The sequence below is a fragment of the Athene cunicularia genome (assembly GCF_003259725.1).
Source record: "Athene cunicularia isolate RWA chromosome 7 unlocalized genomic scaffold, athCun1 chr7_part1, whole genome shotgun sequence".
NCBI classification, from domain to species: Eukaryota; Metazoa; Chordata; class Aves; order Strigiformes; family Strigidae; genus Athene; species Athene cunicularia.
Window position 1 is genome coordinate 19,574,527 of NW_020799107.1, and position 27,827 is coordinate 19,602,353.

General features: G+C 36.3%; 1 protein-coding gene across 1 annotated transcript; it reads right to left on the reverse strand.

The window, feature by feature from the left end:
- Nucleotides 1–14: 14 nt before the first annotated feature.
- TANK (TRAF family member associated NFKB activator) lies at nucleotides 15–27,537 on the reverse strand. Its single transcript, XM_026852844.1, has 9 exons — nucleotides 27,409–27,537; nucleotides 23,490–23,636; nucleotides 20,195–20,303; nucleotides 19,245–19,357; nucleotides 10,600–10,779; nucleotides 9,258–9,334; nucleotides 6,964–7,082; nucleotides 4,777–5,360; nucleotides 15–418 (listed from the first exon to the last, which is right to left on the reverse strand). Exons 2-9 carry the CDS (start codon nucleotides 23,586–23,588, stop codon nucleotides 251–253), a joined length of 1,449 nt encoding a protein of 482 aa, XP_026708645.1. The 5' UTR covers nucleotides 23,589–23,636; nucleotides 27,409–27,537; the 3' UTR covers nucleotides 15–250.
- Between the last annotated feature and the right edge of the window lie 290 nt (nucleotides 27,538–27,827).

The following is a 27,827-nucleotide window of genomic DNA, read 5'->3' on the forward strand; positions in this document are numbered from 1 at the left end:
ATAAGAGACAGGTTTAACATCACTCTCATAGGTAATACTGAAGCATAACAAGCAATAATGTGAATTACAGTACCAAGTGACTTACAGTTTTGTTTTACCTTGTCAAAGGACAATTAAAAATGTGTTTATCTAACAAACAATTTCAGTCATGAGTTCTTACAAGAAGTCTTAATTCTTAAATTCTTAGCATATCTATTGAATTAAAAAATCAGATGTATGCAAAAACAGTGATCCATTGAATTCTCATACATTAAGATTGTACTTTAAAGTGGGAATTCAGATGCCGAAGAAAATCTTCCTTAGATGTTATAGATGGTGGGAAAACTTCTCGACAGAATTCACATATTCCACACTGATTCAGTTCAGAGTCTGTATAAGCTTGTGCCAGCAAATCATTGTCTCGAGGCTGCCAAATGAGCTAAAAGAAACAGAAAATGATTATTGCTGTGGTTTACATTATGCTGTGGTTTATATTTATATAAAAAAATACTTGCCTCTTTAAAATAGGTGTCCTTTACACCTGCCTGGCCAGAGACATTAACTAGAGTTCTCATTTAAGAAAAACAAGATAGAACTTTGATTTTTTAAAGTTCTATTAACATACTATCCTTGCAAACACTTTAAATGACTTGGTATCTATTAATGATAAATACTGCTTAGGCAAAAGTCTATAATAGCAGTCTTATATGTATCAAGACTTTTCTCTAAATTTGCATTTCAGTCTTTCACTGTAGAAGTCATAGTACATAATAGCCAGAGACAAGAAACCACATTTTTACCTTAGAACAAAGTGTTTCTTGTACAGACTTAATATGAATTGTATTTTATTTCTATTCTTATTTACACATAACTAGTTCTGCATTTACTTATAAAATGACTAGAGCAATGTTATATGGCTTAAGTTACTTATTTGCTCTGACTGACTTTTAGTGTAATCATGTCTCAAATAACCTGTTTTAGGATTCCTTCTGCCATGACAGCATCAGACCCAGTGAGACCATCTGAGTAACTATCCATGTATTCAGGCAATTCTGTAAACTATGATAAATTTGGCAGAGCAGCTGTATTGCTCTTGGTCCCTGAGCTAGTTAGTTTAAAGCCAGCAAGTCTGTTCACCTGACATTGGAGTTCAAGGGACTTCAGCCTAATACATACTTTAAGTCAGAGTGTACACTCATTATTTAGTGTCATAGCATCTAGGAATCAAAAAGTCTACTGTCAGATTTTCAAAGTAAAGTTAAAAATTAAGTTGCATTACTTTAGTTTTACCAACACAGGATAAAATCATAGTTATGTTATATGGCCAGGACGATTAAGTTTTAAGTAAACTGAAAACTAAATGCATACTGCTGTGACTGCAAAGTAGACAGAACGGCAGCAAGCTGGTATGAGTTCTATGTGGGGATGGAACCTAGAAGAGGAGAGCGCCCTACAGTTTTTTTGGCTCAGTTTTCTTCTCTCTTGCTTCACTCACACATGGAAAAGCAAGCAAGAATACTTTAGAAAGTAGTTTCTTTAGAAGTTTTAAATTTCTTGCTATTGATACTTAACCAAGAATTTTTATTTTCAGCTCTTATTCAAATTTCATCATGCAGGATACTTAGAATCTATTGTTTATTCCTCACTGTACAAACCTGGTTTTCATCATAGTTAAATCTTTTCAAACCAGCTAAACTTTTTGGAGTTAATTTCCTGCCCATTCGCTATTTAAGCAGTGTTTAGCTTATCAGATAGCAATAGCAGATTTACTGTCTTTCATTATGGTCAGCAATCCATATAATTAAATTGACTAATTAGTAATTAAGTGCAATCACACCACTTTTTTTCATCTCAAAGAGTCTACTTATTGTATGTTGCTGGTGTAAATTGCATATTAAATCTATCTAGACACTAACACACTTAAACATCCCTACAGAAATGTGTTTAGAATTACTTATACTAATACCTTATGATGTAAAGCACCATTTGAAAAAAGATAAAATAGTATTGTAAAAACCCCATAAAGGACATAGTAAGATTTCAAGTCTTGGAAGCACAACAAGGGGAGGTACTCATCCATCAACCCACTGAGGCAGGCACTTAATTTCTATTTCTTTTTTAGAGTGTTAAGCATGTGCTTAATATGCTTTTCAGAACAGGGATATATTTTAAAATGTGTTCAATTTCAAAAACATTAATATTCAGATTAAGATCAATAGACTATCAATTTACTTTTAAAATCATGAACATTCTTAGAAATATTTTTGGTGGAAACAACCCCCTCAAACTGTGAATACCGATAAACACATGCATCTGTATGCAAGTCACAGTTAAATGTAGTCTGTAAAATCCTAGGTCCACTAATATCCATGTTTATTTTAATCTGCTGCTCTTTTCAGTCACATGTTTTTTTAAAAAGTTACATCCTAAGAAAACAGTACTGAGTTTTCACATTTAGTATCCACATAGAAGGAAAGAGCTAAATTTATTACAGCAACTGAGAGCAGTTCCAAGAACTTACTGTTGCCAAATCTATTGCATTTATGGGGTTTTCCATTTTATAAGTTAACATATGTAGTAAATACTTGAAAGTTTCATCTACAGTAGAAAAAAAAATCAGGTATATAATTCCTCCCTATTGGGGCTTCACCAGTGCCAGGGATGATGGAAGCTGTAAGCGCTGTAACTGCCCCTTAGAAAGGTGACAAAAATACTGCAAAGAAGTTTATGCATAAATTTTGCCAAGCTTAATATGGTTGAAAGGGTATCTATACAAGCAATTTTTTTTTAAAAAATAGTATTTTAATCTACATATGCATTATCTGTGAATCAAATCTTTAGCACAATTAAAAGTCAGAAAAAACCTTTAAAGCTTGAGCCAATTCCCCAGGAAAAATACTTAAGAACCTCCTTTGAAGACAGCTGAATAAAGGTGATGGATATTTAAATATATTGATACAGATGTATTTTTAATGGTTCTAAAGTAATATTGACTTGTTTCAAACAAGCTTCTGGATAAGATATAACATTTTAATCAATGTCCTGTATTTTCTACAGTGCTATTGTAGATATGACTTACAAATACTGAAACAGTTCACCTTCAGCTTTCTTTTCTCCAAGTGTTAGAATTAATATATTTTTCCCCACAAAGTAGATCATTCACATTTTAAATGATGGTTCAAAATTAATGTCCTTATTTTGCAGAAATACCAATGATCAAACCAAACCCTTATTGCTATTCAACTGCAATTCTTCTCTACTTTTTAAGCTGCATACTCCCTATCAATTTATAATCACATACCAGCTGTTTCACTTGCTGTAATACACAATGCAGGGTGCCATCTATTGAAAAATGAATAAACAGACTAACTAGTAAAAGAACAAGCTGGAGAGGGAATACAGAAAAAGAGGATAGTAACAAGCAATGGAGTGAATGCTTCACAGCTCCACAGGAATTCTACCAGTGATAAAACAAATGGTTTAATTTAACTCGGTCACAACTTTAACTGAGGGCCCAATGAAAAATAAAGCACAATAAAACCTGTGCTTTTTGTAGTATGTTAGTATAGAATTAATATCTCCCACACTACAAATAGATATTTAAAATACATTCTGAAAAATCAGGCTTATAGTTTAATATAAAATGATGAAGAACAGCAAACTTTCCGTGGTTTAAAATTCTCATGCAAAACCGGTTTACAATAGAAAATTAAACAAAACTGGGTATGTTTTAGAAGAAAACATTAAAGCTATCATGTCCTACAAGCATTTTTCAAATGCTAGTTTTGCATGTCATGCAGTGGCCAAACTGAGAAGTCAAGCTCTTCTGCTACATGTACCTTGTCATCAGCAAAGAACACAAAGCCATATCAGTGTAAATAGTAAAAATATGCCAAATCCACCCTCACAGAATTCCTAAATATCATTATTTGCTTATTCTTGAAAAGCTGTCCTCTCACAAGGTGTGAGAAAAAAACACAGAAATGTTAAAAAAACAGTCTATAAAGGCCCATAATAATTTTGCCAGCAATTTCAGTTGAGACAGGATGTTACACAAAAACAGCAAAGTATTCAGAAACATGATTATCAGAACCTGCTGAAATATTTTTCTATATTACAGCAACTGGGCCTTGCTTTCAGAAGCTCCCATGGATGTCAAGTAGCTATAACTGAAATTGAAGCCCAAAGTGCCTACATAAACCTAAATTAAACTATTTTAGTGAACTTCCTTTCATTTGAAAAAATAAATATGCTTTCCTCCTCAACTGCTTAAACTATGAAGAAAAAAATTAAAGTTATCTTAGAGAGAAGGAATAGGGTGCTGTTTATACCTCAGACTGAGATAAAAAGTAGATCGTTTTCCATGGTGAAGTATTTATCTGTTCAACTTTTTAATTAGTCTATTTGTCATATTCTCTGCTGTACATTAAAAACAATTATAACAATTATGTGCCCCATTCAACTGAGATCAAAGGTAGAAACAAAGCAATCTAGGGGGAAATTTATGATTAATGACAGCTTTGAAATAGATATAGAAGCAATTAATATCTAAATGAACAGAAATTTGTGCAAGCATATCCAGTGCTTATATCTGCTTAAGTTCCTGCCCTTTCACTGGAAAAGTGCCTTGTACACACACTTCAGTATCAGGAAGAAAAACTGGTAAGAGGTATTGGGTTAAGAAAACACTGATGAGATACCCCATAGAATATATTAATCCTGTCTCAAAGATATTCGCAAAGTGGTTGTCTGAATCATTAGCACTTTTTGAAATTTACAGTATTTATAGAAAGTTACCTGATGAGGACCTCTGATGGTTGTCCCAGCAGCTTCTAAAGAAGAAAAAATTACTTCAGGTATACCCTGGTTTGTGTGCTTAGGTACAAATGTGAAACCAGTGTCTGTTGTTTTTAAACATGTTTTGTCACGGCTATTTTCTATGGGTATGTTTGCATGATTTGGGGGGTTTGTTTTGTCAACAGTAGTTAAGCTTTGTAAAGCTGAGGTCATGAGATCAACTCCATGAGCTTCAAATGAGTTAGGTTCCAATTTACTGAGGTTAACAGCACGGTCTCTGTGCTCCAGGTTAAAATTATGATCTTGAAGCATGTTTTCAGCTATACCAGTACAAGGAACTGTTGGTTTTTCCTGAGTGCTCTGCAAGAAAGCAGAGTCATTGTCTGTAGGTGGAAACTTGACATTAAATTTAGAAAGTGATTCTACAGAGTTGTTGTCCTCATCTTGGCCCACTCCTCTTGGTGTGATAGATGTGATGCATGATGCACCTCTATTTATATCGTTTATAACCCGAGGCTTAAAAAGCTCTTCTGCTTGTTCATCAGTTTTATCAGTACACTGTATCGGCATGGAAAACTGTATTTCTGTGAAGAAAGAACAAAAAAAACATTGAATAGTCCACTGAAGTATAGTTATTAAAGGTGTGGTGTTGGAGTGTTTTTCCTGAGAGGTTTTTGATCTTCCTTCTTGGCTGTTTAACCTTTATTTTTTCTCTCTGAAATCAGAGGCATAGTTCTGAGCATAGTTCTCTTTCACAAATATTAGCTCTGACACAAAAATTATCAAAACAGAAATAAAAGGAAATAATTCTGTTCTAATAATTCTATTTCTTTTTGATTTATGGCTATGAATATTTTCATTTTATTGAAAATTATGTTGTCCCATACTCTTAACACATATTTGCATATATTTACTGAAGTGTTCTGGCAGAAATAGAAGTTGGAACCAAACCCATTTCACACAGTGACAAGAACATGCTAGGCACCATGAGCACAATTTTAGAAGGTATTCAGGTACCAAACTCCCATTGGTTTCCAAATTAGGTAAATATTTAAACTGAATAACTATTCAGAATTGGACCATATTTTCCCTTTCTTTTGAGAATTCCCCCTTCGTTTTCAACACTTTATTAACGAGAATGGTAATAATACACATGGTTATTCCTAATCAGGTGAGAGAACAACTTTAGTACATATTTATTGTACAGTAGCCTTCTGACATCTCTCAGTAAAGCGGACCACAGAAGTAACAGAAATCAAAAAGATTAAATCTATGTCATGTATAGTTTTTCATTCAGCTGAGTTAAGAACTTATTTAAGGAAAACAAATCCACTCTGAAATAAGTTGCCAAGCACTCATCCCCCCCAAATTCCCATCTCCAAATAATAAAGTTTAGTATAAAGCTACACATTAGCCCTTCATGTAACAGAACTTCTGTAAAGGTATAACCTAAATTATAAGTAAGTGCTGAAGTCAGTGTCTTTTGCTTCAACTGTAAGTTTGGCAGTTGTTTTGGTTTTTTTTTTTAAATCACTTAAGAGTCTGATCCTACTATTAAGAAAAGCTTAATAGTAACAAGGGATACCCATAGTAGCTTATTTTATGTTAAATGTAAGCATTAGCAGCACTGGACATTCAGGATCTCTTCCAGTTACAACAAAAATCAAGTCTATTTTTTGTTTTCAGGAAGTGTTGAATTAAGCTCTTGTCCCATATAATAAAACAGTAATCAGAAGTTTGCATAAGCAAGTCTAGAAAATATGTCTTCTGACTCTCCTCAGTCCGGCAGTTTTTCTCTAACAGATATGGGTCTAGAGACATTCATAACAGACATCTTTTGAACTGACAGCTAAATTAAAAGCAAGCAAGTGCTGTCATTCACACAGTATGATGGGATATCACATGTAGTAAGTGCCTGCCTCTCACTCCAAGGGACAAAACAATTACAAGAGCCATTGATGTGATGACTGTCTTTTATAACATGTGATTTGGAGCATTCGTCATAGAATGCCAAAACTGGCGGTGCATTTTCTTGGTGAAATACTGAGCACCATGTGAACAGACTTGAAAAAGGCAGATGGTAAACAGTGGAAATACTTCTATGTATGTGTAATTTACAGTATTTTCAAATATAAAGCAAAGCTTTCAAACAGTTGAATCACAATAAGAGCTTAAGTATGATATTACCAGTTTCAGGTTCTGGCTTTATCTTAAATTTACTCAGTTGGTCTGTTTGTTCCCTGGCTAGCATACATATTCGATGACACTCTTCTTTCATGTCCTGGAAAATAGTCTCCAAATTCTCCCTGGAAGATCAAAATTGTAAATTAAAGAGTCAATCAATTCAGCTTGTTTTGACCTTTAATCTAGTCACACCCACAAACCAGAGAAAAACAATAGTGTAAGCTACTTTTCTTGGATACCTTGTTCCCCAACATATGCATACATATTTTTGTTCTCCTCCGTAAAAGCAAGCAGGAAAGAGAAAAGAAAATGTTATCAAAGAGCTGTTTAGTCATATCATACACACATACATCTGAGTTTAGGGCCTGACCCTGCAAGGAACAACCCCCCCCAAATCCAGCCTTTACATTTCTTTCAGTTCCCTCAGGTATTTTGTGGAACAGTTTATCTTTCACAAGGGTACTGTTTCAATCTCATTCTAAGGAAAATAAGATGTGAACATTAATTGTTTTCCACTGGTTTCTGTGCACTTCAGGTTTTGCAGGAGAAGGAACGCATAAGCATTTTTTACAGTTCTTTCGTTCTCTGTCTAAGTGACACTTTGGAAAGGGGCTTGTGAACTCATTCCTTCTCTGTTTTATACAATATCACATAGATTTTCCTTTTATTTTGAGGGATTTTTTAATTCTATATTTTCCAGAGTATCATATGGATATCTGATATTTAGTTATCTGCACTGAGAATGGTAAAAATAGTTCTTCATGCTGGTGTTTCATTTGCCCAAAGGCAGTATGTTATTCAGTTATTGATCCATCCATAAAATTCCATTGTGAAGTTTTGATAAAATTCCTGAGTAATTTATATTTCTAAGCACAATATAATTAATTTTATAAAATGAACTTCAAGGGTGAAAAAGTAAAGTTGGTGATAAACTGGATTTATGTTCTCTTTTGCATCTTTGTATCAAGAGCTCAAAAGGGCTTTTTAATCCAATGAACTGTTTTTCCTGCTACTGCTTATTCATATAGCAATCAGGAGTGTCACGAGCTGTGTTCCTACTTCTGCTGTGGTTCTCTTTTTGAAGACACAAACGTCTATTTGTATCTCATTTGAAAAAAAATCTGCAGAAGAAGTTAAAGTTGCTACTGTTAACACATTCTGACCATTTTTCAGGTGTTTTGATAAATAAGAAATTAAAAGACTCAACACAAGTTTCCAATCAGAGCTTTAAAATATACACATGATTAGATGAATCAATCTTTGCTTGACATTTGTGATACTATAATCTTACCAGTGTCAAATTACCAGAAATCTTACCAATCACATACCACCTTCCAAGAAAACAGTAAAGTAAGGGAGCTATTTGAGAGCAGAGAGACAGAAGACAGGTAAAGGTTTTTCATTTTTTAGATATAAATCAGTAAAGACAAAAAGTCTTTATCACATCATGGTGTTATTTCCTCTCTTTCTTATCACAAAGCAGGAGTGAGTCAGACTAAAGATCCATGCAGTTCACCTTGCCTGTGTCCAAGAGTGACCAAGAGCAGATGCTTGGGCAAGAGTGTAAGAAGACAGCAAGAATTTATGGTACTTTTTGCTAATACTCTCCTAGCCTCACCTTAGAGAGTCTCCTACTTGACCTCAGCAAAACTGTTAAAAGTGGTATTACTGCCTATGCTGTGAAAAATGCAAACCTAAGACTTTGGTCAATATTTTCCCAAAACATTGGCAGAAGAGGGAATACTTATATAGGAAATATACTGCTTTTGGTCCCTTGGTCATAGCAAGGGCTGGCTGGCTTCATCTTAGAGAAACCTGGTTTCAAACTCTCTCATCTAGGATGGATCAGGCCAAGAATTATTTCTTCATGCTGACTAGGAGACCTCCTCCTGGCAGCGCAGCAGGATCCTCTGCTGTGCTGCCATCAGTTAATCCATTATGGTTGTACATTCTTGTTCTGAAGAGAGTTAATGCAAGGGAGTTAATGCTTATCCAAACCCCAGCATTAACATCCACTGCTGTTTCCCACAGTTTAACCTCTTGATGAACCAAATGGCTATTTTTCTCCTTCTCAACTTATCCCTACATACTTACAAAGCCTCAGCTATGATTCCACATAGCTTCTGGCTTTATTTACCTTCCTACACTGGCTCTCTGACCTCTGCTGCTCCCCCCTCTCCCACTGCTCCCATCAATTTTTTAAGGTACTGTGTAGAAAAGAGGGAAATTGCTGGTCTTATTTAATGGCAGAAAAAACAATTAAAAGCAAATTTTTAAAATGCTGCAAAAGTATTTACCTTTCAGGCATAGGTGAAATACCAGAGATCCCTAAAAATACTTCAGACTTAACTGGAACAACTTTCTTATTTTTCACCTTGAGGAAAAATATGAAAATAGTGATCACAGGTTAGCATATTAATTTTGCTCTTCACCCTGATATGAATACAAACGTCATGGGATCCTTCACCTAGTCCTTCTGGAAGCTTTCAAAACATTCACAAAATGACAAAAGCAGTCTTTTACTGTTTGTGTGAAATTTCTATTTTTAGTTTAACTTAGCAACTCAGTGTGGCATTCCTTTGCTCATACTCCCTTGAAGAGAAACGGGTTCTAAGAATATTGCCTGACTAATTCTGTTTTAATCACATATAAGGTAAGATTATGCATTGTGTAGAAGTTTGTTAGTGAGGTATCCAGCTATTTAAGCTCTTAAAAATCAATTTATTCACTGATATTTTCAATGAACACATCACAAGCTAACATGTCAAGAGTTCTAGCAGGATTTTAAGTAAGTTATTAACTTTGACTACCACCTTGTGGTTCACTCTAGTATTACATAGTTTTAAATCTGCCAGGCATTAAGGGAAGTTTTTATAATAACCAGTCATTAAGCTGCAGTTCCACTAGATCTACATTACCAGATGGCCTGGGTAGTTCATATGTGCTCCAAATCAGACACAGCACTTGATCATATGTCTGCCAAATCAGCTGATTTCAATGATACATTGTTTATAATCACAGACCCATAGCCTACAAGTTTGCCTTACCTTGCATTAAAGTGCAACTGCAGCTCCTGTAGACACGGTTGAGCTGCCTCAATAAGTAGCAACACAGGTTACAAATGCTTGTCACAGTGAGCTAAGCAAAGCTTGGGAAGTCTAATAGCAACAGTTGCTGTGCTCCTACCCTTACCTATGTTCACTTTAAATTAGCTAGCTAAAATATTTTCATGGTTAGATACACATCAATGACTGCACTCTGGCTATCCCTCATGGACAGAATAGTACTCTGGATGCTATTCTGTAACAAAACCAGGGTCACATAAAAGTGAACAAATCAACTCAATCCTGGTGAAAACTTCAACTGAAAATGATAACACAGAAATGCTAATCTGGAATTTTCACAAATACTAGAATTTTAATGACATAACATAAAATAATTAACACACAATCCAACTGATATATATTTAACAGTTCGGTGTTCCCTATGTGCTTTATATACTTTAATGTTTTCCTAGTAATTATATAATGCTGAAATTTAAAATCAGTTTCTTAGAATAATACAAACATGTTTGAAAGAAGTAATAATTTACAAACATTAGTTTTTTTCATTTGATCTCCACTTGGTTTCTTATCTTACCTCCCTTTTATATGTTGGCATCTGTATACCCTTTTGTGCTTCATTTAATTCTTTCAGTTTGCTTTTCAGAGTTCTTATTTTATCTTCTTGATTGGAAATAATAGATAAAAGCTTCCTTTCCTTTTGATTGTTTTTCTCCTCAAGTTGCTTCAATTTCATGCTCTCACTTTCTAACTGTTCCTAAAAAATAATTTTAGAAACACCAGTACAATTAATAGAATTGTGGCTTGCAAGATATCACTACTCAGCAGTCTGGAACCAGCTAAATTAAGCTTCTGCAACATAAGTAAGGGTCAGTCTTATTTATTACATTATTAACTTTAAACTGATAGTAAAGACCTACCACTACACATAGATGTAACTCATAATAGATGATTACTCAAAACAACTGTATGTTCTGAATTTCTGAAAGTCATATTAGTGTTTATAAATAAAGACACTCTTTTGGTTCACTTACTATACCATTTAAATCAACATTTTATGTACAATGTATAAAATATTATTTCATTATTTTCAATCAATCTTAAACAATTTTGAAGTAGCTACCTTAATTTTTAAGCAGAGCCAAGAATGGAATCATAGAATCACAGAATCATAGAATATCTCAACTTGGAAGTGACCCATAATGATCACTGTGTCCAACTCCCTGCTCCTTGCAGGACTACCTAAAACGAAATCATATGACTAGGAGCATCAACCAGATGCTCCTTGAACTCTTGACAGGCTTGGTGCTGTGACCACTTCCCTCAGGAGCCTGTTCCAGTGACCGACTACCCTCTCTCAGTGAATACCTTTTTCTTAATGTCCAACCTGAACTTTCCTTGATGCAGCTTCATTTCACTTCCTTGTGTCCTATCCCTGGTCACCGGAGAGGGGAGATCAGCACCTCCCCCTCTGCTGCCCCCCTTGAGACTGCGATGAGGTCACCCCTCATCCTTCTCCAAGCTGAACAAACCAAGTGTCCTCAGCTGCTCCTTAAGAAGAAGTTTTGCACTTGAGACCTTTCATCATCTTGGTCACTCTCCTCTGGATATACTCTTAATAGTTTGATGTCCTTCTTATATTGAGGTGCCCAAAAGTTCACACGGTACTTGAGGTGGGGCTGCACCAATGCAGTGTAGAGCAGGACAGTCATGTCCCTCCACCATGTGGCTCCGCTGTGTTTGGTGCACCGCAGGGCATGGTTGGCCTTTTTGGTTGCCAGGGCACACTGTTGACTCCTATCAACTCTCCATCAACCTAAACCCCCAGATCTCTTTCTGTGGGGCTGCCCTCCAGCCTCTCATCCTCCAATTTGTATGCTTAACCAGGATTACATTGCAAATGCAATGCTATAAAGATTTGTGAAATAAAAAGCAGTGGCTGGCCCCACTTCGGTTATCAATCTGGTAATCATGGAGTTTTTATATATGTGGACTTTTTGGTGGAACAAAAAATATAACAATTTTTTTTAATATGCACAAAGATAGTCCTTGAATAATTTTCAAGAAACAACCTATAGTTAAAAATGTCTATGAAAACCTTACAGTTGTCAGTTTATGAAATCTACAGAAACACTGATCTTGAACTGTATCAAGTGTCACAAAAAATGGTCTGAAGCCCACTGTCTAACTCTACCAGAGAAGTAAGCCCAAAGGGTTAACTCTGCAAGAAGTAATGTAAGTGAAATGCAGTGAGATAGTCTGTAGACAGGTAGGACAAGGTGAACAGAAAAGAAGCAAGTAAGTGCTTTTTCAAGAGCATCTGTTTTATTTACAGATGGGACATAAATAGGGTAAGGCTGTGCATTTGGAGGTTAGGTAAGTAGGTGCTACTCTACCAGACAATGACAGCCATGTAGGGATAGGTCCAGAGCAGTCTAGAGACACTGGGTGGTTAACCATGGATATGTGTATATGCAGTTGACACAACAGTTTAACCTCAAAAAATTATACTAGCTGGATAAAAAAACTCAGAAAAATGGTTTTGAAAACATTTTTTTTTTCTTTAGTTTCAACTGTGACTTTGAATAGCAAACCTATGGTAAGAGCTTCCATGCAACTCCAGACTTGGGTGGTATCTCAGGGATCCAGATTAAGCCTCTTCTGTGCAGTGGGTTCAAAACAGTGTCTAAAAATGGGATATTTCTATCCCAGAAAACCTCTTTAAACTTAACCCTTCTTCTACCCTTTGCACTTCTGGCAGGTCGTGTGGGGAATATATGTATAGTTCTAGGACAGGTCACGAAACAGTTCCTTTACTCTTCTAGTGTAGAATCTGTATACATCATGGTAGATAAGTATCTGGGGAAGCTGAAGAAAAAAACAAACAGCAGAAGAGAAAAAGAGATTTTTTTTTTATATGGTTCTGGAACAAAACTAACAAGACGACTGAGTATTTTAGGCTAAAGAACCTATAGATCACATTCTATAACTGCTGCTAGATCAGCTAAATTTTGTTTTCTCAAATGGCACAAGAAGAACACTAGGAAGAATTACAGTACTATGAGGCACAGAAAGTTCAAAGCAAGTTAAGGAAGCATCTGGTGAATGAGAAAAGACAATCACGTCTAGCAATGTGGGAACAAAATAATTTATGTTAAGAGGAGATGGAGATGTACATAGGAGTCTTCTTAACAGATATGAAAATACTTTGAAGAAAGTTATAGCAGGGCCAGATGCTGAATGTAATTTTATAATTATACAACTTTTCCATGTTTTTTAAAGATTACAAAGTCACAGTAGCTATAGTATGGGGAACTGCTTTTTGCTATTACAGAAATGGGAAGGCAGTGATATTCTGTGGTGTGGGTTCACAGATCCCAAGCTACCACTGAGCCATTATTTGATCACAGAGTTCCCAAACATTAGAATCACAGAATAGTTAGGGTTGGAAGGCACCATTAACGGTCACCTAGTCCAACCCTGCCTACAATAAGCAGGGACATCTTCAACCAGATGAGGTTACTCAGAGCCCCATCCAACCTGACCTTGAATGTTTCCAGGAATGGGGCATCTACCACCTCTTGAGGCATCCTGTTCCAGTGTTTCACCACCCTTACTGTAAAAAATCTGTTCCTTCTATCTAGTCTGACCATTTCATGGTCAAATTCCATTTCCCATGTAAAAAGCCAATGGGATGCAGCTTCTCCTGTATTTTCCTTTGAAAAGGATTTGCTGAAAATCTAAACACCTAGGAAAAAGCTTATGTCAAAGACAACACTTGTCCTTGAAGAACAACTCCACCCTAAGGACCATAAAATAACTAACTGAGCCTGTGATACAGCATTGGTCTCCACACACATAATTTATCTGTTTGGGACTTTTACAGCTCTAAATAACATGGGCTTTCAAAACCTCTCAGATAACTGGGAACCCTGCATTAATGACTAATAGTTCTCTTCCATTTCTCCTACATTCTCCTGCAGGAAATGGAGACAAGATTTAAACAAGCAGTGAGAAAAGTCACATGGGCACCAATATGAGAAGAGCCATGCAGTATGTTGCAATGAAGTTCTATCAGTACATACCGATGTAAACCATCATTGTTGTGCACCTTCAGGATAACACACCAGGAAAAACACTAGAGAAATGATGACACCTTTTGGGATCTTTCAGTAATACAGCCCTTCATAGCTTGATGATCTTGCAGTTTCTAATACTGGCTGTGACTAGCTGTTTGCAACAATATGGTAACATTTATAAACTGGATGAAGTTTATAAAGCTAATGCCATGACAGATATCATACAGGTCGTACCTGGTCAGTTAAGTACTTGGCCACACAATGGATCTTTTAAGCATGCTGGTATTAGCAGCCAGCAAAGAAGTTACATTTGTATTATGAACAGATTAACAACTTCTCTTTTGGTAAGGCTTTATAGGATCAGAGGATAATTCAAGTTGGAAGGGACCTCAAAGGTTCTCTAGCTCCTAATCAAATCAGGGTCAAATATGGTATCTGATCAGGTTACTCAGTTTGGTCTTGAATTCTCCAAGGATGGAGACTGCACACCCCTCCAGGGAACTTCTTCCAATGCCTGACTGTCCTCATGCTGAAAAGTTTTCCCTTATGTCCAGTCTGAACCTTTCTGTTTCAACTGCCCATTGTCTCTCATCCTCTTGCCTTGCACCACTGCTAAGAGCCTGGCTCCATCTGCCTAATAATGTAGGTATTGGAAAGCTATTAGCTTCCCCTGAAACCATCTCTTCTCAAGGCTGTACAAGTCCAGTTTCTGCAGCTTCTTCTCATGGGGTATGTACTCAAGACCCCAACTATCTCAGTGGGCCCTCTGCTGAACTCACTCTAGTTTATCAATGTCTTTCCTGTACTGGAGGTCCCCAAACTGGATGTAGTATTCTAGGTGCAGTCCAATGAATGCTGAATAGAGGGAAAACCTTGCTTCCATGCGTGTGTGCTCCTGTTAATACAGCCCAGGAAGCTGTTGCCCTTCTTTTTGTCAGGACACACTGCTGGCTCACATTCAGCTTGCTGTTGAACAAGACCCCATCTCCTTTCCATTAGAGCTTCTCCACAGCCAGTCAGTCCCCTGACTGTACTGCTGCAAAGGCAGGTCCTTTTATTTTTCCTTGAAGTGTGCTATAATGGCTTGTTTCAGTGGCTTCCTAGAATAAACAAACTGTCAGATGGTTTCAAGGAAAAATACTATTCAACTGATGAACTACTGTAAGTGCTCTCAGGCAATATTAACTGTAACTTTTAACAGTTTAACTACAAACTTTTCTTTATTATTGGGTAGAGATAGTTTAAGTAGATGAAACAATAAGAAAAAAGGCTACTGATACCAGAATTTCTTATATCACATAGCAGGGCCTAACTAATCCTACAGTATACATCATACTGGCAGCAAAGAACTGCTAAATTAATAAAATTGTCAGCTAGCATAAAATCACAAAGTACTGCTTTCTTTGCATCAAGGATAGGAAACAAAGTGACATTAGAGAAGCTGGTATTGACTGGAACATGCAACTCTGCAAGATTGCTGCAGTAGCTGCTCTTAGTTACATAAGTAAATTTAGCACCATAATTTTGAGCATAAAGATGACTACCATACATCTGCATTCCTCTGCATATGTCCTGCACAAAAAAAGACCTAAACATTTATTGCAGGATGAACAGTTCTGTATACTGTATGCATCATTCATTCCTCACACAGTTTCTTTCTTTTTCATGGCACAAGAAATTCCAGTCCGCATGGTGTTTAATATTGAGGTTCTTGACCCAGGAAAATATGAACATGATTTCTTGTCACAGGTATTGACTTCAGCTTAATGCTTTATGGAGTTTGCAAGGATTCTGATGTCTGACTCTGTACTAAAAATTGCATGCAGAAGAAGCTTTACTTGACATTGTCTAATCTTGCTTAGTAAAGTCTTCTGTTTCCTGGGCAGCTTTGGCTCTGAAACAGTAAATGGATCCACATTCTTCCTGGTTAATAAAGTTTAGCCAGGCTGTACTCAAAAACAGGCAGCAATTTAGGTCCTTTTGGTCTCCTCAAGCAGGCAACTGAAAAAAACCTGATAATTTTGTATATAGTTTGGTACTGACCACCAAGCCAATCTGGTCCATTCACCTCTTTCAGTGAAGATGAATGTGAACAAAAAAACCACCCCCAAAACATTTTATGACATGCTGGCAACAGAATTTGACAACAGCAGATAAAATACACAAGTATGGGCACCTACTAGAAAATGCAGAAAAGCTAACCACGCACCTATTACAATCAATCAAGGATTTCTATTAACTTTACTGGAGGACAGAAATCCCATTGGACTTATCAAAAGACAGTTTCAATAGGTATTAATAAGACCAGGTACCTCCAGCCAGGGGAGAGAGTCCGAGTTTCAAGGAAAGGCAGCAACATTTTAGTTAATAGACTGTAATCATAATTTTCTGTCCAGAACTGTACATTTTGCAAGCCTGAAATTTTTGGTGGAGAAGTAGAATAAAGCAGTTAATGCAGTAGATGACAATGGCCATAGATATAATTTATTTGATTTAGAGCAGAATGTGGGTAGAATATGATTAGAAAAATACGGGCTTTCAGACAGAATAGTCAAGCTTCCAAATTTTAATAGCTGAAAAAGCCAATACTTTATTGAATTAGATACAAGACAACTATACTGGGTCAGTGACAGAATGATGGATTTTTGTTTAACATGTCAAAATATGTTGTCTAGTGAAGAGTACAAGAAAACAGGAGACATCCATGATACATCCCAGACATTCTTAGTAATAGTTTGTATGTATTTATTAACTCTCAACAGATTTCTCTTCCGTGAAGTTGTCCAATTTTCCCTTGAAGCAGGAAGATCCACTGGTTGACTCCCTAACATGTGAAGAATCAGATCCTTTAGTTTTGATATTTTTTTAACATGGCACATAATTTTTTTTCCACTTCATTTATTCAGAAAGACAGAGAATTGGGCACTCTTTGGTTAACTTGATGTGATCCTGGTGATTTGCTACTGTTTATTCTCCCCAACTTGTTCCATACATTCATTCCATGCAGTTTACCTTTCTATCTATCCATTCATATCCATCTTACATCAAAATTTCTACATTTACAAAATGCAAAAATTGGCAGCTGCCATAAAAGTATATAGCATTTATCACAGCACAACTAATTTTCCATCATCTTCAACAGGACGTTGGGGTTATATGGTTCTTCTCCCCTGAGTTTGCTCAGGAAAATGAGAACTTGTGTACAGACTGCTGTGTATCTACTCATAGCCAGCCTGTGAATGGCATCGCCAAGACACAGTCTGAGCGTATGTCTGCTGTGCTGTCTGGACATCTTTGTATCACTCTTGCCAGGTTAGTGGAAGCTTACTAGGCACAGCACCAAACACTAGGTTCCTCCTTATATCAGAAGGATGATGCAAAGATATCCATGTACCTCTGCAGAAGCTACACTTTGTCCAGTCACACATGTTTTCCTCAAGCTCCATGCTCTCAACACTTAGAGAAGTACCACATTCCCAGTAACAGAAACATAGAGTAGACTGGGTCAACTGTAGTTGGCATGGGTTTAAATCTCTACTGATCTCCTCTGAAAAGACCTTATTTGTATTGCGCCTGGGTTTAAATGCAGACAGACTGTATAGCTGATAGTTGATTCTGCATGGAGTTATATCAGAAGTATTTCTGTTCATGGCACAGATGAAGCAAAATCCAGATGAACTACCTATTGCTGAGAGGTAACTGCAATAACTACTACACAAAAATAGGCAGATAAAGACAAATAACTTACATTCCATTAATAAAATAGCTCCTGAAATAATGATTCCAGCTTCCTATGCATTGCCTGTAATCTTCTGTATAGATCACATAATTTCTCAGTGTTTCCCCATAAGAGCAGATAACATAGCTTCCTTTTTTCTACTCATTATATGACTAAATTACTTAAAACTACTGTCCTTGAATAAGCATTCAGAAACAAGAGTATGAAATAATAGACTTTGTGAGGTCTCCATGTGCAATTATAAGACTGAATTTTTATCCAGCTCAAGACAGAGAAATGGAAAAATATGTAAAGATGTTCCATCAAAGAATTAACCCTTAAGCTGTGCAAATATTAGGAAAGAAATAAAATCTTGTGATTACAGATTCTAGCATAGAAAAATTATATAAAGATTTCTTTTAAATAGAAAAGGAGTGTATATAAATATTTGGTAACATTACATTTAAAATGTTTGCAAAGGCTTAGTCTCAAATGAGATTCCTTCAAGATAATTACACATCAGTAACACAATGAAATTATTTTTAAATTAACATTTTTGATTAAAAAAAAGTCTTTCTGTGAATTTAGCATAAATAATTTGTTTATAGCTCTGGTTTAGGAAACAAATCCTGAAATTAATTATTTTTAATTTCAATGCCTGACTCCTGATAAGGGTTTTTTAAGGACCCTTACAGGGTCCTTGCTATGGAGATTCATATTAAAAAATAAAGAGATTTTGTGTTACAAGACAGTTCCCAGAAACCATAGTAGGATGACTTAGGATAAGAATCATGCAACTTTGTGCATCTCTGTCAGTCTTTTCTCAATATGCAAAATCCATTCAAAGTATTTCTGATCTATTCTGCGTTCTTACTTTACTCATTCCTGTTACTCCCAACAGGCTATAGTGAAAATCTCTCTACAGTGAAGAGGGGCTGAAGAGACATCATATTAAAACTGGCTACTTAAACACCCAAACAAATCATCAGTGTCTCCAGAGCAATAGATAGTTCACTTTCCACTCCATCAGTTTCTGAGTGCAGATTCTCCATTTCTTGCAAAAATACATAGACTGGTTGCAATGTGAAAATCTTTTGTGAGAGAAAGAGAAAGCCCCTTCTTCAACACTGTTTTTGGCATGTCAAGAAATAAATAAGCAACTAAGTTCCTACTTTATGATCAAAACTGTTCTAGAGAGCTCAATGGCTGAACAGTGATTACACTGGGAAGAATCAAAAATAGATGCTTGGTTCACCTAAGCAGACTGCAGTGGCACAACATTCATGCACTTTAAGTGAGGATCTTGTATTAGAAATGCAGTTCAAAGGCACCAATAAAAAAAATCTCACTTATCTCTTTAGGTTGTCATAGTACAATCACAGCACAAGTGTGATCTTATGTTAAACATACTGCAAGCAACCATACCTTTAAGAGTTTTTCTCTTTGCTTTGCTATGTTCAGTTTTTCAGAGAGCTGGCTGAAAGATGAGTTGGAGGTTTCAATGTCTTCATGCTTCAGAATGTAGGTATGCACATTACCTTAAAAGAAAAAGGACCTGATTATCACTGTGTTTATCCCCAGTCTCTAAGTACAAACAAAATTAAAAGAAGCTAGGCTTATGTTAACTCCTTTATTTTCTCTGAGTATGCCTTCACATTAAACAAGCAAGAGAAGCCCAATTCTGTGCTTAGAGTCAATGCAAGACTACATCAGCAATAAAGAATGTACATGTACACTTAAAAATAAAAGCCAACCACTTTGCTAGTATTTATGAAAACCAGGAGTGTTAGGCTAGTGTGAATAAATATTTAATGAGCATGGCAGATTAACACATGGTTACTTTGACTTTTTTCTCTTATTTGTGTAATACAGTCAAACAGTGGAAAATTATCCATCAGTGACTATTTGATTTGAAAGAGAATTACCTGCTTATAAAGCTTTGGTTATCCAATAAGATTAGCATCGTAAGACTCATCTAACATAAAAGACATATAACCATAGCACTCACATCTAGAACAACCTGAGCTAAACTTATTAACAGATAATTGTAAAATTAATATGTAGCAATTTTGTTTTTAATTCTAGTGAATAATTTGAACCCATATTTTCATAACTTTTATTGGCTTCAGTGTAAGCAGGTTCTACCTCTAAAGAAAATCTCAACATTTCTTGAAGAGGATAAAGAGAGACCTCAGAAGTGTTGCATTTTATAAATAGATTTTGAAACTGCACATTTGTGTTAACTCTCATGTTCACAGAAAAGTATGATACTGCTTTGAGAGATGTATATTGTAAAAACTGAAGCAACAAAGTCAGAACTATTCATCAATGCAACACAACATAAAAAGAAATAACATGCAAACTGGAGTACATACCTCTATTAGCATTCAGAGCAGCTAACTGTGATTTCAGTTTTGCAATAATGCTATTCTGAAGCTCTATCTTTTCCTGCTGTTCATGTATTTGCTGCATGTAGTTTTCTGTCTGCAAATATAATTTAATTAGCATTAATCTTATTCTGTTTTGACTAAGGGTCTCCTATTTGGCATATAAAAAGAGATCTGATTTTTAAAGATAACTGTAGTTGTGAACCTCTACGTGAAAACCCAACTACAGTCACCTTTGTCAAATCCATATTTTTGGGACTGCGCTGATTAAAAAAGGTATTGCAGAAAATAAATCCTGATTTTTAGTAACTGTTTCAACTGTGGTAGTTGTAAAGGATAGGATAACTTTTAAGTTAGGATTCTTCATTTATAGCCACAGAATACATCAGGTTCAAAATGAGAGTTTTAGTATTCTTCAGAATGCTTGTCAGTTAGCTTATCTATAGAAATATGTAATTGTCTTCCCCCATATTTTCTAACAAATAAATTATATAAAAATAGGCTTCCAAAAGGATAGATTTTAAATGGAAAACAACAACCTTGCTTATTCCATACTACAGATATTTTGTAAATAACTTTAATTGCCTATGAGCAGAGTTTTGCCTGTTCTTTGAATGTGGTAGACTTGTTTTTCTAACCTAGAAAACAGAGCAGGGGGGAGAGGGAAAGCAAGTGAGCAGCCCCATTCTGCATCTAGCTATACTCCATCTCATGTTATAAACAAGCCATACAGAGCCTAATAAGACTGCTTACATTTCACCGAAGTGTATAAATATTGTTAGACAGCCAGTTAATCGAACAAATGGTCAGGTGGCAGGAAGATGCTAATATTCAAAACTTATTATTTCATTAGCACATGAATAATGTTGCAGTTACAGTAGTGCTAAAAATAAGCAAGAAAACTTGTGAAGACTCCACAAGGAAACTTACAGGAATGCACTGAATTTTTCTGAAATTAAGAATATGCCTATTACTGAACAGGTCATGACTTGGAACAAGACTAGGCATTGCTTTCATGTCTATTCATAGTTTATCCATACTGCTATCTAATTCTCAAATCTTAGTCACATTTAAATTCCATGCCCCCCTACTGCCCAATGTGTTCGTCTGTAAAGAGGGCAGGAAAAAAAAATGTACAATCAAAATTTATTTTAAAAGGCCAGGTAGTAGTTACTATGAGAGTTTATTTAAAAAAAAAAAAAAAAGTCATCAAAGAGCAGTACACTCCAGCAGCTATAAGAGACCTCATGAAGCAGAAAAATCACTGAGAACCAAATTGAAAATGTACAACAGCAATGTCTTGTCAACACTTCTGTACAGAGCACAGACATGACAGCTAAAACAGACAGAAGAGAAGATGCTTTTGACAGCCAGTGTGCACAAATTATTCCTTGAGTCAGATGGCAGCAACAAGTTACCAACTAGAAGATCTGCATGACAACCAACCATCCATCTGTATCAAACACCATCTGGCCGAGATGACTCTGGCTTCTGTGTGCTTGACATGGCTCCCAGCTCTAGAGACTGGCAAAACAAGTGGCCTATCGGTAACTTAAGTAGTAAACTGTTAACAACAGAATGGTGGACAATCCAACAATGTGTGAAGGCCACACAATGAACAGAGGAAGTTACTAGAGTAAGACACTGTACAAAGGTCATTCAAAAACCAGAAGTTTGGTTAAAAAACTTGGAAAACAACACAAACACAAACCCCAACTAATTATAGTATCAACTCTTCTTGAAAAAATACTTCTGTTCTCTTGAAGTCATGAAATCCAACTACTACAAGTTTGATTAGGACAAAGATTTGAACTGGTAGTACTCCTTATGAAAGGCTTTTGGTTTTAGTTTTTTAACCACATAAAATGCAGAGAGAAATCTTGCAAGCATTTAGTTCACTTAATACTGATGATCTCACACACTTCTTTGGTTTTCTTCCATAGACTTTAGAAGGGCTATCTGACCTTCTACTTGATGTATGCTTTCTTTCATGTACTGTTAGATGACCCAGGAGTATAACTTGACTGGTTTTCCCTCAAATGAGTAATTGTTCATCACAAGGGACAAAATTTAAAAGATTCCCAAACATTCTAAAATGTTTGCCTTTTGTTAAGTTAGTTGCAATTTCAGCACAAAATGTATCAACATGCTGGGCATGTTAAGTACAGAAAGCCCTACAGATTTGCACCAACACTGCTGCAACAGACTATGAATGGAGACAGACTGCACAGTGGAAGATTGCACACATGACTGACTTGATAGCTGTTCTGCAGTGCCTTGGCTAGTTTATTTTGCCATGCAAGGGGATGGCAGGATTGTGTCCAGATATCAAAATATTCTCTAGTAGACCTTCCCCTGATCCCAGTTCTACTACTACTTCTGTAACCTGTAACTTGACATCGAGCACAGTTCACCTGCCCCTGGACAAAGTCCCAGCCTACTAATTCTATGGAAGTATTAGGAAGTCCTATAGCATCAAAAACATTCAAGCTTTCCTGTAACAGAGGTTCCAGTGCTGGGCAGAATATGCACAACAGAATTAGTATGACAAAGCCCAGAGCTTTGCAATATGCTGGCATACATGATGAGAAGTCCTAGAAGAGTTTTGGATGAAGTAATGTATTCTACAACAGACTAAGTAAAAATTCAAAGGTGCTCCTTACTGGTCACAACGTCTCCAGAATCCTTGTTTTACTTCATAATTAAAGAATAATTGTACTGATGATTATACAAAAAAATATCAATAATTATTTGAATAACATTAAGGTAAGATTGCTGTAAATGTTTCAACACACAAACTCTGTTGTCCTAACAGCTTGCACAGTGCTTAACGTATTAGAGTCTTTGACCTTTACAAGAAGTAAACTAGTAATTCATATGAAATATCTTCCTATTAACACAAAAATGATTAAAGCTATTTACATAAATACCTTAAAAGTAATCTTTTAATAAAGCAAATTAAATTTCAAAAAGTACTTCATTAAAGCTAGGTAAATTTTATACAAATCAAAAGACTTCATTAATCCTCCAAAACAGACACTTTTCTCACCTTTAAAACAACAACAACAACGACAAAAAAGGTTGAAAATCTGAAACCCACCTACTACATTCACAGCCTAATGAGTTACTCTGCATTGTACTGGCCTGGCTTCATAATGGCAATTTCCAACTTTAACAGATGCACTAAAGTGCTCACAGCTAAAGTGAAACTGAAATCTACATCTACCACAATCCTCCGTGGGAAGGAGGGCTTCAAAGATACAATTCAGAACCCAACACATACTTTTTGCTGTAGTTCTTTCACAGCATGGTCCCTATCCATGCATGCTTGTCGGTAGGCCTCATAAGCTTTGTTAAGCTGCTCTCCAATGTTTTTGTCCATAATTCCCAATGTTGTTTCATTACTGAAAAGATGATCAAGTAAACAGACCTGAAAAGTAATCAGAAGGAAAAAGAGAGAATGCTAAGAAACAGAAGTGCATAACCAAAACCATATATAATATGACTTGTATTAATATAAAATTCAAGTAATATGTGCAGTATGTTTGAGCATTAACTCACATTAATAGTTTGAACTGTAGCTTTGCTCACCTCAAGCATTTAATTTTATGTCCAGGGATAGGTTTAAACAAAAGCCAAATAAAAGCAGCTTAACTCTGAATCAAATTCTGGATGTACAGAATGTGTAAGTGTCTGAGAATTGAGACTTAAAATTGGTGCAGATCACCTGATTTTATGACATTTCCAACAGCTGAATGTTTACTCAATTGTGAAATCATAGCATTAAAAAACAAACCAAAACTCAGCTCTTAGAATTATTAAATAAAAAGATAAAAGTTCAATAACATTAGGTCACATGGACCTATCCTATTCTGTGCCATTTTTTAAAATGGCAACACAAGCAACACTACAAGGTGAATTAAAATATCATTTATCTAAAAATCAGTAATACCAACCAGTAAGAATTAGCAAGACTCAGACCTTTTCACACAATACTATCAACATTTTACACTTTGTGAACAATTTCAGTAATAATTCCTGAAACTACAGCTCATGAACTTTGACACATAAGACTACAACACTATTAAATGTCACAGACTTCAACTTCAAGACAGTGAACTTTGCAAACACAGATCCTTTGCTTCTATAGTAATACATGATGTAAATTTTAAGATTAGAATTTATTATAATGTAAGTGCAGTAAAGGACAGGTTAGTGAGGTCTCATAAAAACCTCATCCCAAAGTACCAGCATTATGGGGAAAAAAAATAAAAATCAGTAGTTCACATCTCCTCTCTAGATATTTAAAGCCTGTTTACCTCACACAATATGGACAGCCATGATCATCCCTCACTATCTTCTGGGATCATGCATGAACCACAGATACTATTAAGGAAAGTGGTGCAGTCAGAAGACAATAAACTAAACAAGAAGGGTATGAGGATAGCTTGTCTTGGACTCTGGTCAAAATTGTAGGGATTGCAGCTTGAAGATTTTGTTCATGTTTTCTTGCTCTTCAGTATCTTCCATATCATAGAGCCTAAATACAGAAATGTGGTTTGACATTCCTAGAAGGTGCAAAACACTACTGTATGGATGTTGCAATTTTTGTCCTGCAAACTTTATTTTGATGTATGCATATTGCAAAAGCAACTGTATCTCAAGTCCGATATGGCTGGAGTTTAACAGTGGCAAAGTGAATTCTCTAACAGCTTGGAATCATTTAGGGATCCTTTGATGTAACAAGTAATACTGAAATCCAAGTTTGTGAGTTTTGTGTAAAATGCCTACATTGTTTCATATGAAAGGTGGTTGGTTGTTGTTTTTTTTTTTCCCCCCCTAAACATCAGTTCAGTAATTCATAATCTCAGGTCCATGTATAGTGTCTCAAAGCATTGTTAGTAACACAGAGTACTTCATTCACCCCCTTTCTACCCCTAAGAGTATCCCTCTACCAACTGGAATAGTCATTCTAATACCTGGGCACATCTTTAAATAAATGGATAGGCTTTTTTTCAGTTTCAAATGAAGGACTGGTTTATGTAGTTCAATTAATAAAATGAGATATTACAGCTGACTGCAGGGCTGTGTACTGAACTGCAGAAGGGTATTGTTATGGCAGTAAGTGATTGAAAGTGTGCTCTTCTTTAAAAACTTGCAGAGTTTGCACGAATGTTGATTTTGTACTGTTCCAGAATTCTCCAGAGATGCTTGTAACATTCACCTAGTAAGTGGCAACGTCCTGCACATATAAAAGGTAACTTAAAAAAAATCAGTGCAATGAGAATTTAAGAGTGTATGTTCTGCTTCTAATAGAGGCAGTGAAGTTCACCTTCATGTGACTCGCAGTTCACAGAAGATGAAGGCATTAATTTCAGTCATGGAAATTAAAATCTCAATTTGAAAAACAGCATTAAAAATTTATACCTAACTTCCAGCCTTTTACTTACTGATTGTGACTGGGAGTATTAACAAAGAGTTCTGCTGGTACCAAAAGTAATCGATGCAATAGGCAGAATTGTAGTACTGTACCTGATCTTCTACTTGGTAGGGAAAAATAAGGAGAATGGTAGCCAATTTACTGGTAGCTCCCTAAAATCCAGACTCCATGCAGGAAGAAAGGGGCAATAAAAATCATTACTAGTGACACTTTAAGATGGAACTGTAACTAGAAGAACTGGTCCTATATTCCCCCATACCCTAGACATACATTTCTGCTTCCACCTCACCTTTCCCCTTCTTTCAGCACAAGCAGCCTTACTTGTAAACCATATCAGCAAACCAATCCAGCTTAAAACTAAATGCTAAAGGTATTCTTGTGTTAGTTTTAACACAGATCAGCTCCATAGACCACTTCAAATGTCATGATAACACAAAGAAGCCAGCACAGGAGCAGAAAACATCAGCAAAAGGCAGACAGAACTCCTGTGTTCAATGGCAGCACTGGCTTCGAAATTGTAACATGAAGTCATGGTTATGTAACAGTGATGTAAGTCTGTACTGCCACAGAAAAGGATACTCCTGCCTTCCCTCATCTCTGGCCATGTATCTTTGCTGCTTAACTTGTAGTGGTATTAGCGATTTTATGCTATGTCAAAGTAGCTCCCTCCACCCTCAAAAAAACAAAAACAAACCCCCTAAAAAAAACCCCCCAAAACCCAGAGCTAGCTCACTGTGAGGCTGCTGGAGCTCTACTACCAACACAAGGAGGCAGTGGGAACATGAGACGAGCCGTGGGCAGGCCTGCAGCAGTCTAGATTTAGATTGGATTAAACTACTCTCTAGTCACACCCCAAATTGCCTGCTGCTGGAATAAATAACTGATTCTTATGTTATCTATCTCATATCCAGAACTCCTTGCAGTTAGAAAAACTGGCTCCTTTTCCTGCTTCTCCTCCATAGGCATCAATATTTATCAGGGAATTTGCCAACTGTTCCTTGTCATTTACTCTTCTACCTACATCCAGTTAGGAGGAAAAAAAACCCAACAACCTTAAAATAATAAAAAACCCTCCAACCCCCCAAATATCCCCTCTATTTCAATCAGGCTTAGTTATGCTGTATTCCTAATCAGCACAAAGTTGACAACCCTGACCTTTAGCAACTGATATTCTAGATATTCATTAGGTCCTAAAGACTTTCACAATCATTAACAGCAGTATGTAGTCAGAACAGATGCAACAACACAAAATGCTGCATTTATTCTAACAGGGACAGAATTAGAGAAAGAGATTAGCTCCAGAGTTTGTCTGATGAAGGGTTTCTGCAAATGTGAGTACCTGTGAGTGTTGTGAGCTATGGCAATGAGAACTAGAATTTCATCTTTGAGTAAAGACCTGAACACTGGAAAAACAACTGGGTATGGAAAATGTTGTAAAACAAACTTTAAAGTAAACAAACCTAAGGAAACCTGCAGATGCTCTTAAACTACTTGCTTAAAATGAGAAATATTTTGCTGATATAGGTCGAGGAAAAAAAAAAGCAGCAGTAATATGAATTTTCTACAAGTCAAATGCCAAAAAAGCCCCAATGCAAAGATTAGCAACATATTGCTGCGTACATCCTGAAACCCCAGCTCCACAGATCACTAGAGGCACACTTTGAGTTTTCATAGTGCCTCAGAAAACACCTTAAATTCTGAAAAAAGAAGGTTTTAGCTAATCATGTGTATATACACATTCATTCATAATACACATGCCTACCTCTCATAGGTTCATATGAGAACATAGATGCCATCCAGAAGCAAGTACTTCTCTACATATTTCTGTTTTCAAAACAGCTTCTTCAATGGAAATATTTTGTTAAGTTACACTGCCATCATCTTGGGAACAGGAAACCTGTTGAGGTAATAATTTGTGAGAGACTGAGAGCTCACTGCCACTTTCGTTTTGGTTGTGGGTTTGTCTGTTTTGGGGGGGTGTATATTTGTTGGGTTGTTTTTTGTTGTTGTTGCTGTCTAATGGCCGAAATTCCTGCTTTGCCCGGCTGTGGGAAGAGTCGGGGCGCCATCGGGAGCCCCTAATGCCACACCAGCCTTGCAGCCAGAGCGCAGCCACCCCCGTGCGCTCCGGGCAGGGGCCGGCCATGACTGGCGCGCTGGGGTTGTACGCCCCCCGGCGCC

Excerpts from the sequence above, each read along its gene's own strand:
- TANK (XM_026852844.1), bottom strand. The coding sequence starts at position 23,588 with ATGGACAAAAACATTGGAGAGCAGCTTAACAAAGCTTATGAGGCCTAC. Across the intron at positions 19,358-20,194 it reads TGCTCTGAATGCTAATAGAG|GTAATGTGCATACCTACATT; the intron begins GTATGTACTCCA and ends TTTTCTTTTAAG. Across the intron at positions 10,780-19,244 it reads AAAGAGAAAAACTCTTAAAG|GAACAGTTAGAAAGTGAGAG; the intron begins GTATGGTTGCTT and ends ATTATTTTTTAG.